This window comes from Yarrowia lipolytica, chromosome 1C, assembly GCF_001761485.1.
Source record: "Yarrowia lipolytica chromosome 1C, complete sequence".
Taxonomy (NCBI): Eukaryota; Fungi; Ascomycota; class Dipodascomycetes; order Dipodascales; genus Yarrowia; species Yarrowia lipolytica.
This window is the reverse complement of record NC_090772.1, coordinates 2144210-2157163: the sequence shown is the minus strand read 5'-3', so window position 1 is coordinate 2157163 and position 12954 is coordinate 2144210. Positions and strand designations below refer to the sequence as shown.

The following is a 12954-nucleotide window of genomic DNA, read 5'->3' as shown; positions in this document are numbered from 1 at the left end:
GTTAACAAGGGTTGGAGGAAACAATGTCTCAGTACAACTACTGTACAAGAACGGTACGAGTACCTACAGTACCGGGTATAAGGACCGTATCTATTGTACGCTAAAGCATGACTCAGGTGAAAGGACTTGGCGACATACAAATCAACGTGCGCCATCCTGACAATGTCGACATACAAAGGTCTTTTCAACATCTATATGATGTTGTAGTATTACCGATACATTGTGAACGAACGGGAAAGGGCTGAATGTTTCACGCGTGCCTAAGACGCGATGGACTTGTGGAAGGCAGGTTCAACCTATCTGTGAGTGATGTTCGTATGCTGCACGTTTTTCCTTGGATCGTCTTTTTTAGCGAGTATCTTTTCACGATTCAAGTACATAATTATTGTACATACTGTACTTTTACTTTTATGAGTACTGTACTGTAAGTTGAAAATAAAGAACTTATAAATGGGTGATGCCACGTATAAGCCATCTCCTTGTGTCGCCCCGGGACAAAATGTATACGAGCGAGCCTGAATGGCCTCCCCAAGTGGTACTCTTACGATAGAAGTACGAGTGTACTCGTTCTGTATTGTAAATAATGATACAAGTACTGTCGGAGTGAAGAGCCACGACCTCAAATACTGCTATACGTTTTGCAGTACATGCATACTGTACAGAATACGGTGCAGTGTACTTCTGGTGTTTATGGACGCAAACTCAGGGATAATGAAAACTGGTACAAGTACAATATATAAACACTGGAAGTGCTGATACCACCAGGTATTGAGGTTCATAAGTATTATTTGATTAGATATAGTCAATGTAACGACTTACAACTCACTTCTAGGGACATCACGTTCTGACAGAAGGGTGTGTGCTTGCTCATTTACTAGAAAGAGATTGAACGCCGTGTCCCTAGAAGTGGGTTGTAAGTTGTTAATTAACTATATCACATCAATAATACTTATGATCTTCAATAGTATGTACTCTGTACCTCCTGTAGAAACCGTGTTAAGATGTTTTTTTTAAAAAAAATAAATAAATACATAAATTCAGAGGATTATATCCAAGAATGATCATCGTGGGCAGCCAAATACAGTCTACTAATTAATTACAAACCCCATCTGTTCCCAGGAATGCCACCTACATCGTGAACGTTTCGCGCTCTCGATACTGACGTGTGACTTTGTCTAACCTACATCTATGCACAACTAGATGAGCTGAGGATATATCTGAGCCCCAGGGAGGGATATGTATACTCTACCACACGTATGTGCTTGGTGCTGCCACGAGACAGAGGAGTTGATCGTGATTATCATGCCTGACATAGTTCGGACCCATTCAGGCGCGAGCACGATACAATGTCAGATTTTAAATACTTCACTGATCGTGGTGCACATCAGGAAGCCGTATCATTTACCGCTACTGCAACATCCTGGACGATATTTCAAAAGTGACTAACATTAATTAGTCATGGTGGATGATTTGGGTTAGAACACGATACAGATGAATGTCGATACTTCGAGGATGCCAAACGTGTCATTTGTGCATTATATCTTACCACCACTCACTGCGGTATCGTACGACGGTGAGGTATCATTTCAGTGGCTGTGGAAGTCCCGTTGCTTCCGCATTAACGCCGGAAGCGTGTCATGCTCCGGGGAAGTGCTTTATCAGATTCTTATCTGCTGAACTTACTGAGAGTGCATACCGAGAACTTCACGGAACCCACATTGAAAGGGAGCTTGTGTCTCAACTGATGATTGGAACACAGCGACACAGTTGTAATCGTGTTTTATCCAATGATAAATTCTTAATTTGGATAACTCAAGTAGAAGCGATAGGTATGAGCTACTGAGTATTTACTACTCTCCTATATCTCCAGACTACAAGTAGATGGCCGCCTGGAGTTGGTCATCAGTGTATCGTGTGTAACCCAATTTGGAACGTGCAGTCCGTATTTGTAAGGATTATGGACTCCATATTATTTGCCGCGCTAAGGCTGCAGATATTATTACAAGTGAGGTGTATATTTTTCAGGAGATCAAATTAGAAGTAATATACACGTAGCATGGTGCGGACGGGTCACTCAATTTCATTGTTGCAAAATTTATTACTCAGCGATTACAAAGAAGCAACACGTAAAACACGTTTGCGGAACACAAAGCGCTGGGGCCGTTCATTACAACTGTAACATTATAAACTCTAAGTTGTAGCCGTTTCCGAAGTATAGCTTGGAGATGAAACATTGTGGCTATCTATCTATACAGCAGCGGAAACACTCTTGGTGTGAAACTGGACCCTGGAAGATGCAACATTGTGTGCAGTTGTCCGTCTTGTATCGTTTCCGAGATGGTGTGCAAGTACAGTAGTTCCTGAGTGGCACTTCAGGGTGCGCAAGGACTCGTAACCGCGCATATAACTTTACTTTAGAACATAAAAACTGACATTCGGAAAGAGCTATAAACAACAACTTCGAAGCAAAGATTTCGCCACATTACAAGAGTGAAACACATCGCACCTTATAAGCACGCCAACTTCGTCTCATTTTGCCTGCTACTTTTACATTTTGCCTACACAACACCGTCAAGACTTGAGATCGATACAGCCAGCTTGAACTCGAAATAAACAGCAACTCAGAGCCGTGCTATCTACTCTGAGGATAACCATCTTGCCATTAATCTGGTGCGTCCATCACTGCCAGCTTGGCTCAACCTACACCGACTTCACAATAAAATGGGTCTCCTCGACAAGTTCAAAACTCTGAGTTTGGCCAACACAGCCTCGGAAAAATTCAGCGCAGAAGCTGAAATTTCCAAAATCGTTCCCATCGCAGACTGCTCTCCTACAGATTGTGACTCATGTGTATTAGACACACGTTACCCTCCCATGGACATTGATCAGTCGCCTCTCTACAACACCGCTAAGCCTTTTGGGCTACATCTGGTTGTAGCTACAGGCTTAAGTGACTGGAAGAAGAAGTACTTGGACGACAAGTCATCAGTAGCAGGAGCTTTGGATGATCCGGACGTGGCAGAGGCGGTTGCGACAACGATGAAAAAGTTTTATCCTACAAAGCCTCTATCAGACTTGGGCACCAAGATCTCGAACTCCAGTTTACCACCACCAGACGAGTATTACATGTATGACGACAAACGCCCTTCATCCTCAGAGTCTGTTTCTGCTATGGAACGTGGGAAGGGGGTGATCGAAGATAGCTACGGCAAGCCAAAAGATTCTTCTAACGATCTGATGACACGACCCACAAAGGTCCTTCTCCTTCCTCTGTTCCTTGAGATCACGCTCACTCCAGAAAATGCTAGGAGCGAATTGGTAGAGGCTCTGGGAAATCTCCATGAGCAGCCTAAAAAGCTGACAAAGAATACCAAGCGTGCCTACGTTCTATTGTGTTCCCACAAAACTGTGGATAAACGATGTGCCATTACCTCTAAGATTCTGAAGAAAGAATTTGATGCGCAACTACGTGATAAGCAGATTCACGATGTGGAGGTGGCATTCGTTTCTCATGTCGGCGGCCACAAGTTTGCTGCGAATGCCCTTATCTATCTATCCACAGGCGAATCCATTTGGTTGGCTCGTGTCGGCCCAGAGCACGTCTGTGCGATCATAGACGAAGTCATCGAAAAGGGTAAAGTTTTTCCAGAACTCGTCAGGAGCGTGGCTAAGTGCCAACTTGATTGGTAAACTTATAATCCTGTATAAACCATAGACTACTTAGATTGATTCGCTACTGACGTACAAGTACAAGTAAAAGTGATGAAATGTAATAATAATGGAACGACGGTGAGATAATGTTACAAGTACAAGTACAGTACATACATACTGTAATTATCACCGTTAGAGCGAAAATCGCCACAGGCTTTTATTTAACTCTGTATCCATAAAGCCCATATGACCATGAAGTTTTTGCTCACATGCTGTCTACATTGTAGGCATCCTTGTGTGCAATGAGCATCTCCAGCCCTGTTTCATGATATAGAGAACAGTGTGATTTTGTTTCTCAAATTCGCATATTGATGACTTCATATGAGTTATGGCTTGAACGTCGCGTAAAAGTTTGCCTTCTACAGCATGCAGGAGATAATGTACAGACGGACGTCTCATGGTGTAAACTTGTATTTCGGTAGGATACGATGTGGGTAGTTGACGTCTCGATGACTTTAGGGACCCATCAGCAGCGTTTTCTATTAAGAATGTAAAGCATCGTCGTCGATCTAAGATATATGTCTATCGAGTTATTTGCTCATCGTTGCAGAAAGCTCGCCATTCTCGCGCCTCACTACAAGCGGAGGGGTGAACAACCTTAACCACAAAGGTCCTCCGAAACCCTAAAAAAGCCACTCTTCAAGGAATCGTGTACATATCGCAGAAGCCATATATATAAGACAGCTTCCACAACATCGCGCCAATTTTGGATACTCCCCTGATGACGCTTTTACTTCTGCGCCGACTCGCTCTACGACAAGCTGCTAAAGGTGACTTATAGAGGTCTCAGCATCTCAGCAGCATCGATCACCAACACACCGTATGGGTTTACGAACACCAGGTCTCACCACAATTTCCTCAAGCACCCTCAAGCATCAAGGCTTTCTTAGTTTTCCCATGTCGCGACAGGTGCCAATGTGTTTGGAACGAAGTCCAGCGATGCTGTGAGTATACAGGCTATGACAGTGTGGGTATGGAATATGATCACGTGATTATATCTCTGTCGCCAACTTTATTGATATTTACAAGAACAAGTGGACCTAAGGGCTGCTATGAGCAAGTATCACCAAAATCCCCATCTTCGCAAGAAACTATGACAAACAGTCCTGGCTCCCAGTGGCGTTGACGAGATAATGATACAAATGAAACAGGTTGGGCGCCAATTAAGAAGAGGAATCGGAGAACACATCACCGACACACGCATGGGGGTGCAGCGCCTCAATGACGTCATAGCAAGAGTTGAGGTGTATGGTAAACCCTCCATGGTAACTCAATGAAAATCGAGCGGAAAAACGAGTAAGATATGTCCGATAAACGAATGATTCCAGATACAACCATAATACCCAGCGATACCCGCATAGATCCATGACCATTAAGATCAATGCTATTGGACCATGCATGGATGCAAGACTGCCCTGGGATCTGCAGGATTGGTGTAGTTGCTTGGCAGGGAGACGGCAATTTGTGGAGTTTCTCTTCGTGTTTCCATAACAACATCTCATTTTGAAACCATCATGCTGTTACCAACGCTGCCAAGAGGCATGTTTTTCTAAACTCGGTATGCATGTTGCAGAAGGGTAAGGAAACAGGAAATATGACTCCTAGCAGTTGCAATAGAGAGGCCGGGATTTTAAGGACTCATAACGTGACGAAGATGAACCACTCAGAGACTCTCCGGCTGGGACAACCCTTGGTTATTTTTAGTGTCCTTCCTGTCTGTTCTTTCGCCATTCAATGAAGACCAATACATAGTGTCCCACTTGGCATAAAGGCTATTTATGATGCCGAGCTTCCGCCCAATGGAATACTGGGATACTAAAAGCGAAACCAACCTTTGGTGTGTTTGATGGTGTCGGTGTGATCGCGGTAATTTTGCCTTCTGCTGCCTGGTTTTGTCTATAGTTAGCTGAGCCAAGGAATATTGCGAAGTATGGATGCCCATACCAGTGATCATACACCAAACTGCACTCTGACGTTGCGTACTTTGTGCCATTGGCTGACACGCACGGTGGGGGAGAAAGTGGAAATTCTAACTCGATTACGGTTCGGGGTGGTGACTTAGTTTGTGAGATACACACGAACTTAGCGATAATGCGAATCACTATAAAAGGGACACGAGTCTGCACTTGACAGTATCTTAACCAACACCAACACCAACTACTACGAAATGGCCTGCTCTACCAACTGTTCCTGCCCTAAGCCCTGCACTAACTGCGCCTGCGAGAAGGCTTGCACTTGCTCTCCTTGCTCCTGTGAGTCTTGTAAGTGCGCTAAGGCCTGCGAGTGTGAGAAGTCCACCACTTGCAAGTGTGAGTCTTGCAAGTGCGAGGGCTCCTGCAAGTGCTAGATCGACTCAGTCAAGATAACATGATTCGGGTCGAAATGAGGTCAGATTTTGTACATGACGAGATAGGAAGTCATGGTACAAAATCGCGACTCTCAGTCACTTAATTAATAACAAAAAATGGATTATCAAGTGTACATGAACTGAGTGCGTTTTACTCTACAGTGTATTTCTATTCGACATCATGTGTTTGTAATCATATGGCCGGGACATACTGTACCAGTACAATTACATACCGTACATGTACAGTATGTACTGTTAGTAACAGCTGAGGGCAAGAGAGGGAGACAGGTGGAGAGCTTCATTTGTTCATCTATATGAAAGGACTTCTGATCGTCGTAGAAACCTACAAGTAGATGGTATATCTCGATAATACAAATAATGTACGTACTGTTCATCGGAATTGCCTCCTTCTAGTTATTCAGCTGAGCATATTTGTGTGTGTAGCTCTGTACTTGTACTTGCAAAACCATTTTCCACGGCGAGTTATGAATATGTTTGGTATTTGAATGTGCAACTCTTGTAGCTGCTGTATATCAGGAGCTTGAACAATGTCGTTACATTCAGAGCCCAAAAAGATGGTTACTTGTAGTACAAGTACTGTACTGTAGTACTTTTATATGGCAACAGATGCCATCAACGGACTACCCAAGTCCAAGTGTCAAGCCCCCTGGGAAACATTATTCAAGAATGATCAGGATTTGATTTTCTGGCCCATTCTTCAAATACAGCCTTGAATTTTGGAGGGATATCGCACTTTTGGCTTCCATTAGCACTATCAACGGTCACAAGTGTTTCTTTGATCCGGCATGCCACGCTTCTAGATTGATGAGAAACAATGACACCTTTGAGAACGTATCTGTCAGGTGCAGTTAACGGCTCAATCTTGTGAATAACAGAGATCCTGTCTGGGTATTGAATGGGCCTTCTCCATTGGATCTCAGCGCTGCGAAATACTGAAACGATTCCCTTAGGACTCATAAGATCATTGAAGGCAAGCCCCCTTGATTTAAACATTTCCATAAGGAAATGAAACCGGCCTGTTTCAAAATACTTGATGTAGGTCACGCTATTGACGTGGTCATTAGAGTCTTGGTCGCCCCAGGCAACGGGCTGTCCTAGCAATCCAGCATCGTTCACATCGTACCCTGTACCCTCTGACACATCCAGCAGAGGCTGTAGCCATTCAGGTGGTACCGTTTCCGGAGAGTTGTGTGGTTGAATCGGAGACGTAGTACATCGCAATGCTGAGCGTTTAAACGTATCGTTGAAATGTCGAACCCTGTTTCTCAATACCCTTCCACCATTGCAACGCTTCACTCCGCGACCGATCATGTTAGAATGGGTGTATCAACGGCAGCTCGATGATATATCCGGATGCTTGCTTATGTATTAACAATTTAAGTGCGGTCAATCTAGCTTACCCACGCCGTGGAACCAACGGGGGTGTCTTCTGTGGGGCGGGGAGAAACTTTGATGCACACATAAGCTGGAGAAACAACCACAACTGTTTAAATACTGTACAGTACTGTATTAATCACAAGACGCACATGGCCGTATCTCCTACTGGATGTCCTGCTACACTCCTTGAAAGCAGTTTGTTATAGAATAAACAGTACTTGTAGCAGAGTGTCGCGTGGATCTACTTGTAGGAAAGTTCACCCCTCAACATGCCGAAGAGTCGCCGAGAATCTACTCGTACGTGTAATCATGTATGACTTTAAAATATAAAAGTACAAGTACTTGTACAAATACCGGTATACTGTAGTACTGTACATGTACTTGTGCAGACTAATGGTCATGACTGTCGAACCAGCAAACCTCCTGTAGATTTTTTGAAGCCTGTCGTGCGATGCTCTATTTGGATCTTTCAACTTGACGTGGCTACAAGTAGCTACGAATAGACCATACATGAGTCGCTTTGGCATTCCATCCACAGCCGATTATCCCATTGTTTCATAAGTAGTTATAATCATCTGGTGGTCGCTTCGGTACAATGGCTTCCCTGTTCATTTTTGAGGATTAACCATTCTATGATCAGGGCGGGAAGCAGTAACCCAATGCACTTAGAGGGGAGTTCGACTTACAATACAGTAAGTATAGTACTCGTACTCGTACTGTACTGTAAGGGTAAGGTGGGACTGAAGTGCTGGTTAGGTTGAGACGAAGAGAGCCTACAGTATGTTGTCTACCTTTCAGAAAGGGTAGACAATACTTGTAATTAGTGCCAGTATGGATAATTTTGAGTTTTTCACAACAGTCACTCACAAATGCTATCATTACAAGTTCTAGGCTGACTCCGAAACCTCCTAAAATGCCCTAACCCTAACCTTGCATTGTGAAAAATGGATATTACTCACACGAGACCAGACAACATATACACCCACGATCGCACGAAAAATGTCCCAGACTGTGGAGCAGAAGTACGACTTGATCTCGCGTAACCTCCAGGAGGTTCTCAACAAGCAGATCATTCTTGACACTCTCAAGGAGCGAGAGCTCAAGATCTACTGGGGTACTGCACCAACTGGAAAACCTCATTGTGGTTACTTTGTACCCATGACTAAAATTGCCGACTTTCTGGCGGCTGGCTGTGAAGTCAAGATTCTGCTCGCTGACTTGCATGCTTTTCTCGACAACATGAAGGCCCCTCTTGAGTTGGTTCAGCACCGAGTGCAGTACTACGAGTACATGATCAAGGCCATCCTTCGATCTATTGGTGTTCCCCTTGACAAGTTGACTTTCGTTATTGGTCGATCTTTCGAGCTCAGCGCTGAGTACACCATGGACCTTTTCAAGCTGTCCAACCGTGTCTCCGTCAATGACGCCAAGCGAGCTGGTGCTGATGTTGTCAAGCAGGTTGATAACCCTCTGCTCTCTGGTCTCATCTACCCCCTGATGCAGGCTCTCGATGAGGAGTACCTGGGTGTTGATGCGCAGTTCGGCGGTGTTGACCAGCGAAAGATTTTTGTTCTTGCTGAGGAGAACCTAACTTCCATTGGTTACAAGAAGCGAGCACACATGATGAACCCCATGGTTCCCGGACTTACTCAGGGTGGTAAGATGTCTGCCTCTGACCCTAACTCCAAGATTGATCTGCTTGAGGACACCAAGACTATCAAGAAGAAGATCAACGCTGCCTACTGTGCTGCTGGCGAAGTTGAGGGTAACGGCTTGCTTTCTTTCGTTGAGTATGTCGTTTTCCCTATTGCCGAGCTTAAGAACAAGGGCAAGGCCACTTTTAACATCGAGCGACCTGAGCAGTACGGAGGAAATGTCTCTTTCAACTCTGTCGCCGAGCTCAAGGAGGCTTTCGCTGCTGAGAAGCTGTCTCCTGTTGACCTTAAGACCGGTGTGGCCGCTGCCATCGACGGCCTGCTTAAGCCCATCCGTGATGAGTTTGTTAACAACGAGGAGTTCCAGAAGATTGAGAAGCTGGCTTACCCTCCTCCTGTTGCTGCCCCCAAGAAGGAGAAGAAGGTCAAAAACAAGGGTTCTCGATACCCTGGTGGCGCAAAGCCTGCCGAGGGTGATGCCGCTGAGTCTGTTGCACAGAAGCTGGAGGAGACCAAGCTCGAGTAAGCATTCTGCCCTAGCACATAAACAATATAATTAAAAATCATTAACCACACGCAGTATGACGGTGATACTGTACACTGCACTGAAACTACTACTACGAGACAAGTAATCTTCTAACTAGAAGCCAATCAATAATAAATAGTAATACATTTTACATACAAATTACATGTAGCCTTCTTCCCCTCTTGGGAAGACGCGCTGAATATCATCCACTCCAATTTCAAAATGCCGTAGCCACTGCTCTCCGAGGTCATGGAAGCCATACTCGGTGGGAGCATTAGTCAACTCTGGGAACAGGTCCCAGTTCTTGGGAGACGAGGGGTTGGTGATATTGACCTGTGGAGGCAAAGAAGCAGGAGCCTCGACACCATAAATGGGAGGGTTTGAGAAGCTAGGATATAGAACATTTTTCAACATGTTCAGATCAGTGTCTTCGGCATGAGTCCTTGGGGAGGCCGCGGGGGTGTTGGTCTTTGACACAGATTGCAGAGCTTGAGGCAGAGCAAACGACATGTTGTTGGCTGCGGAGCCCATCTCAGTGAAAACGCTCATCAAAACAGGCGTGGACGGAATGGATGGGGTTTTGACACTGGGTGGCTTGGTCTCTGCCATGGATGCTGTAGCCTGGGACCAAGTGTTTGCCTCCTTAGGTATCCCCGAATTCTCTTGGGTTTGTGTCTTTTGACGCATAGCAGCCGCGGCCACTTTGCGCTTGTCTATCTCCCCAGACTTGAATTTTGCGTTGGTGGGGGTGTAATGGTGGTTGTAAATCAGGGGCTCCTCGGTCTTTCCAGAACGACGACCGCCCTCCACCTGTTGCAACTTCTCAGAATATCGCTCTCTGATAGTCGAACACCACATTGATACCACCTGCCAGTAGTCCTTGAGATTGATGAGTAACCTGAGGTTGAGTGCGAGATTATGCTGGGCGGCAGCTGCTGTCTGCGTATCCTGACTGAAAGTGTTGGCGATGTGAACGGGGGATGTCGAGAAAATGCAGAAGCCGACGAACGGGGCAGGGACCATGTTGTGGTGCAGCAACTGCTGGGCTACAGATGAAATAACGCCAGCTGAGTTGACAATATTGATAGCTGCCGTCTCAATGAAGCATCGAGGGATAGCCTCCACTTGTTTAGTTGTGTACAGAGAGGTATTGAGAGGATACACGGTCTGGTATAGGGTACAAATGGTCTGTTGCAATACGCAATGGACATGCACAAACATGCCATGAATCCCCTGAACTGTGGCAGCCTGCAGGTTCTCAGCACTCAGCTGCAGATGAGGCGGGATCTTTTCTTGGATCTTTGCAATCAAAGATGCAAGGGTCTGGAAATCAGAGCCATTTTGCCAGGGTAGGAGGTCGTCTTTTGTGGGCGTGGCGCTTTTTTCCTTGATGATACTATCGGTGGACTTGGAGTCCTCCTTGATCGCTGTAACATCATTTTTGCCACTCTTTGCACCCTTTCTCAAGGCGCCGTCGTTTGCATACTTAGTAACCCGCGACCAAGCCTCCACAATCAAGATGTGCAGCGAGAAAATGTTGTACTCGTACTCTTTTGGCGACGCCACTTTTGATTCCTTATCCTCATCCAGAGCAATATCGGACTCACGACCATCCAAAAAAACAGTTCGGGTCTGTCGGTTGTTCTCAAAGTCTTCGCGGGAGCAAGGGAGCTGTACTTCGAAATGTTCTGGAGGGATTAGCAGTGTCCAGTTAGTGCCGTGCGCGAGTCTATCAAGAACTACTATGCTCCACCAGGTTCGTCGACGCAATTCTCTCTCCTGCCAAGTGCTTGTCTCAAGTTCCGGACCCTCCAGCTCCTTGAATAATGACAAGTGGGAAGCCATGCGGATAGCCAAGCCAATGTAGATCATAGACTTGGATCCATTGGCCAGAAAAAACTCGTATTGGACGACACAAATTGATGCCTGTACCGTCTCGATATCGGGCTCTTCCAGCTGTGATCGGATCAGCTTCCTCGCTTGTGTGATGTACTGGGCACCCAAATAGTCTTTGGCTCCAGGTTCGATCAACGGGTGGTTTGAAAATCTACAGCAGAGACCACAAACGGCATAGACAAGGGCTTTGTTGACTGTTCCATTGCGTATTCTCTCCTCAAAATGTGGCCTGTAAAGATAAGAGTATGTGTGATTGTGAATATGCTTGAAGTAGAGCGACACAAAGTGGTCCGTCAACTCTGGAGATGGCAACTTAATTGTGAGTGTACTCTCGTCTGAAGCATTGGATTCCGCATACCGGGGGGTTTCGGGCGAATGACCCGGGGGCACAGACGAGGGTGGCTGTGGTGTCGCGTGTTGTGGTGGCGGTTGCTGAGGTGGCGGTTGTGACTGTGCCTGACAAGGATATACTGGGACAAGCTTGATGACGCCGCTCAGGCCATTTTTAGCGTCCTGACTGAGCAAACAATTCTCCAAGCTTCCAAGTCGTTTCTCCAGGTATCCAGAGTATCCAAAACGCGATCCGCGGTTGCGGATCAGCGGGTACTCGCATGGAACACCCAACCTGAGGCAGTTCTTGCATGCCGGTTTGTCCGAAGAGCATTTCACCTTTTTAGCCCGGCAAGCCATGCAGGCAACCACCAATTTTTTCTTCTTGTCATCCTTGCCGCCCTTCTTGTCCACGGACGCGGCGAGGGATGATGGGGTGTCCGACAGCTTCCTGGTTTGTGGCGGTTTCTTGACACTCATTGTGTATGGTTCGGTTTCGGGTTTGTGGCAGTACTGTCACTGATTCTGTAACCTGGTCTCTCAGTCGTGTCTGTCGTTCCTCGTCCTAATCCTTTGTCGCGAATCTCGGCAATCGAGTGGTCAAGTGGCACTCGCGATATTGTGCACGGCCTGTCGTGTCTTGTCGTGTCTTGTCGTGTAGGTCTGTTTGATTGACAGTGTAGCTGAGCTGAGCTGTCGTAGTCTCCAAAAAGCACTCAACTTGATCCTTTTTCGTACCCACCCGTACCACCTTCCCTCACCGTAGTTATATTGCAAACTCGGGTGAACCTTATGTCTGCCTGGAAGCACGGGGTAAAACCAATAGTCTGACACACAGGTTGCATTGCACTGCAGAGAGGTTAATGCAATGAGAGAGAGAGGTGGGGATAGATTTGTTAGGAGAACATTGGACGAAATTGCGACCCACCTGGTAGGATTTATTCTTTCGTTATCGCGAAATCTCGGATATGGTTCATTTCTAGTCTCAAATTTACCTCTCACTACTTGTAGTAAGACTACAGCAGGAGTCATGTCACGCCCGTTGTGTGACAAAAAATTTGGATACCAAAAAAAAAACAAAGTCGAACACT

General features: G+C 45.9%; 6 protein-coding genes across 6 annotated transcripts; 4 read left to right on the top strand and 2 right to left on the bottom strand.

Moving 5' to 3' along the window:
- Nucleotides 1-2721: 2721 nt before the first annotated feature.
- On the top strand, nucleotides 2722-3690 carry YALI1_C21544g (uncharacterized protein; the record flags this gene model as incomplete). The annotated part of the gene is made up of 1 exon (XM_501860.1): nucleotides 2722-3690. The coding sequence occupies one exon, from the start codon at nucleotides 2722-2724 to the stop codon at nucleotides 3688-3690; it is 969 nt and encodes a 322-aa protein (XP_501860.1).
- Nucleotides 3691-5275: 1585 nt separating this feature from the next.
- On the top strand, nucleotides 5276-5613 carry YALI1_C21516g (uncharacterized protein; the record flags this gene model as incomplete). The annotated part of the gene is made up of 2 exons (XM_068282410.1): nucleotides 5276-5429; nucleotides 5501-5613. The coding sequence occupies 2 exons, from the start codon at nucleotides 5276-5278 to the stop codon at nucleotides 5611-5613; spliced, it is 267 nt and encodes an 88-aa protein (XP_068138511.1).
- A 28-nt stretch (nucleotides 5614-5641) lies between these two features.
- Nucleotides 5642-6058, top strand: YALI1_C21513g (uncharacterized protein; the record flags this gene model as incomplete). Its single annotated transcript, XM_068282409.1, has 2 exons — nucleotides 5642-5764; nucleotides 5822-6058. 2 exons carry the CDS (start codon nucleotides 5642-5644, stop codon nucleotides 6056-6058), a joined length of 360 nt encoding a protein of 119 aa, XP_068138510.1.
- A 681-nt stretch (nucleotides 6059-6739) lies between these two features.
- On the bottom strand, nucleotides 6740-7390 carry YALI1_C21497g (uncharacterized protein; the record flags this gene model as incomplete). The annotated part of the gene is made up of 1 exon (XM_068282408.1): nucleotides 6740-7390. One exon carries the CDS (start codon nucleotides 7388-7390, stop codon nucleotides 6740-6742), a length of 651 nt encoding a protein of 216 aa, XP_068138509.1.
- Nucleotides 7391-8455: 1065 nt separating this feature from the next.
- On the top strand, nucleotides 8456-9637 carry YALI1_C21487g (uncharacterized protein; the record flags this gene model as incomplete). Its single annotated transcript, XM_501859.3, has 1 exon — nucleotides 8456-9637. The coding sequence occupies one exon, from the start codon at nucleotides 8456-8458 to the stop codon at nucleotides 9635-9637; it is 1182 nt and encodes a 393-aa protein (XP_501859.1).
- Nucleotides 9638-9796: 159 nt separating this feature from the next.
- YALI1_C21448g (uncharacterized protein) lies at nucleotides 9797-12343 on the bottom strand (the record flags this gene model as incomplete). Its single annotated transcript, XM_501858.2, has 1 exon — nucleotides 9797-12343. One exon carries the CDS (start codon nucleotides 12341-12343, stop codon nucleotides 9797-9799), a length of 2547 nt encoding a protein of 848 aa, XP_501858.1.
- Between the last annotated feature and the right edge of the window lie 611 nt (nucleotides 12344-12954).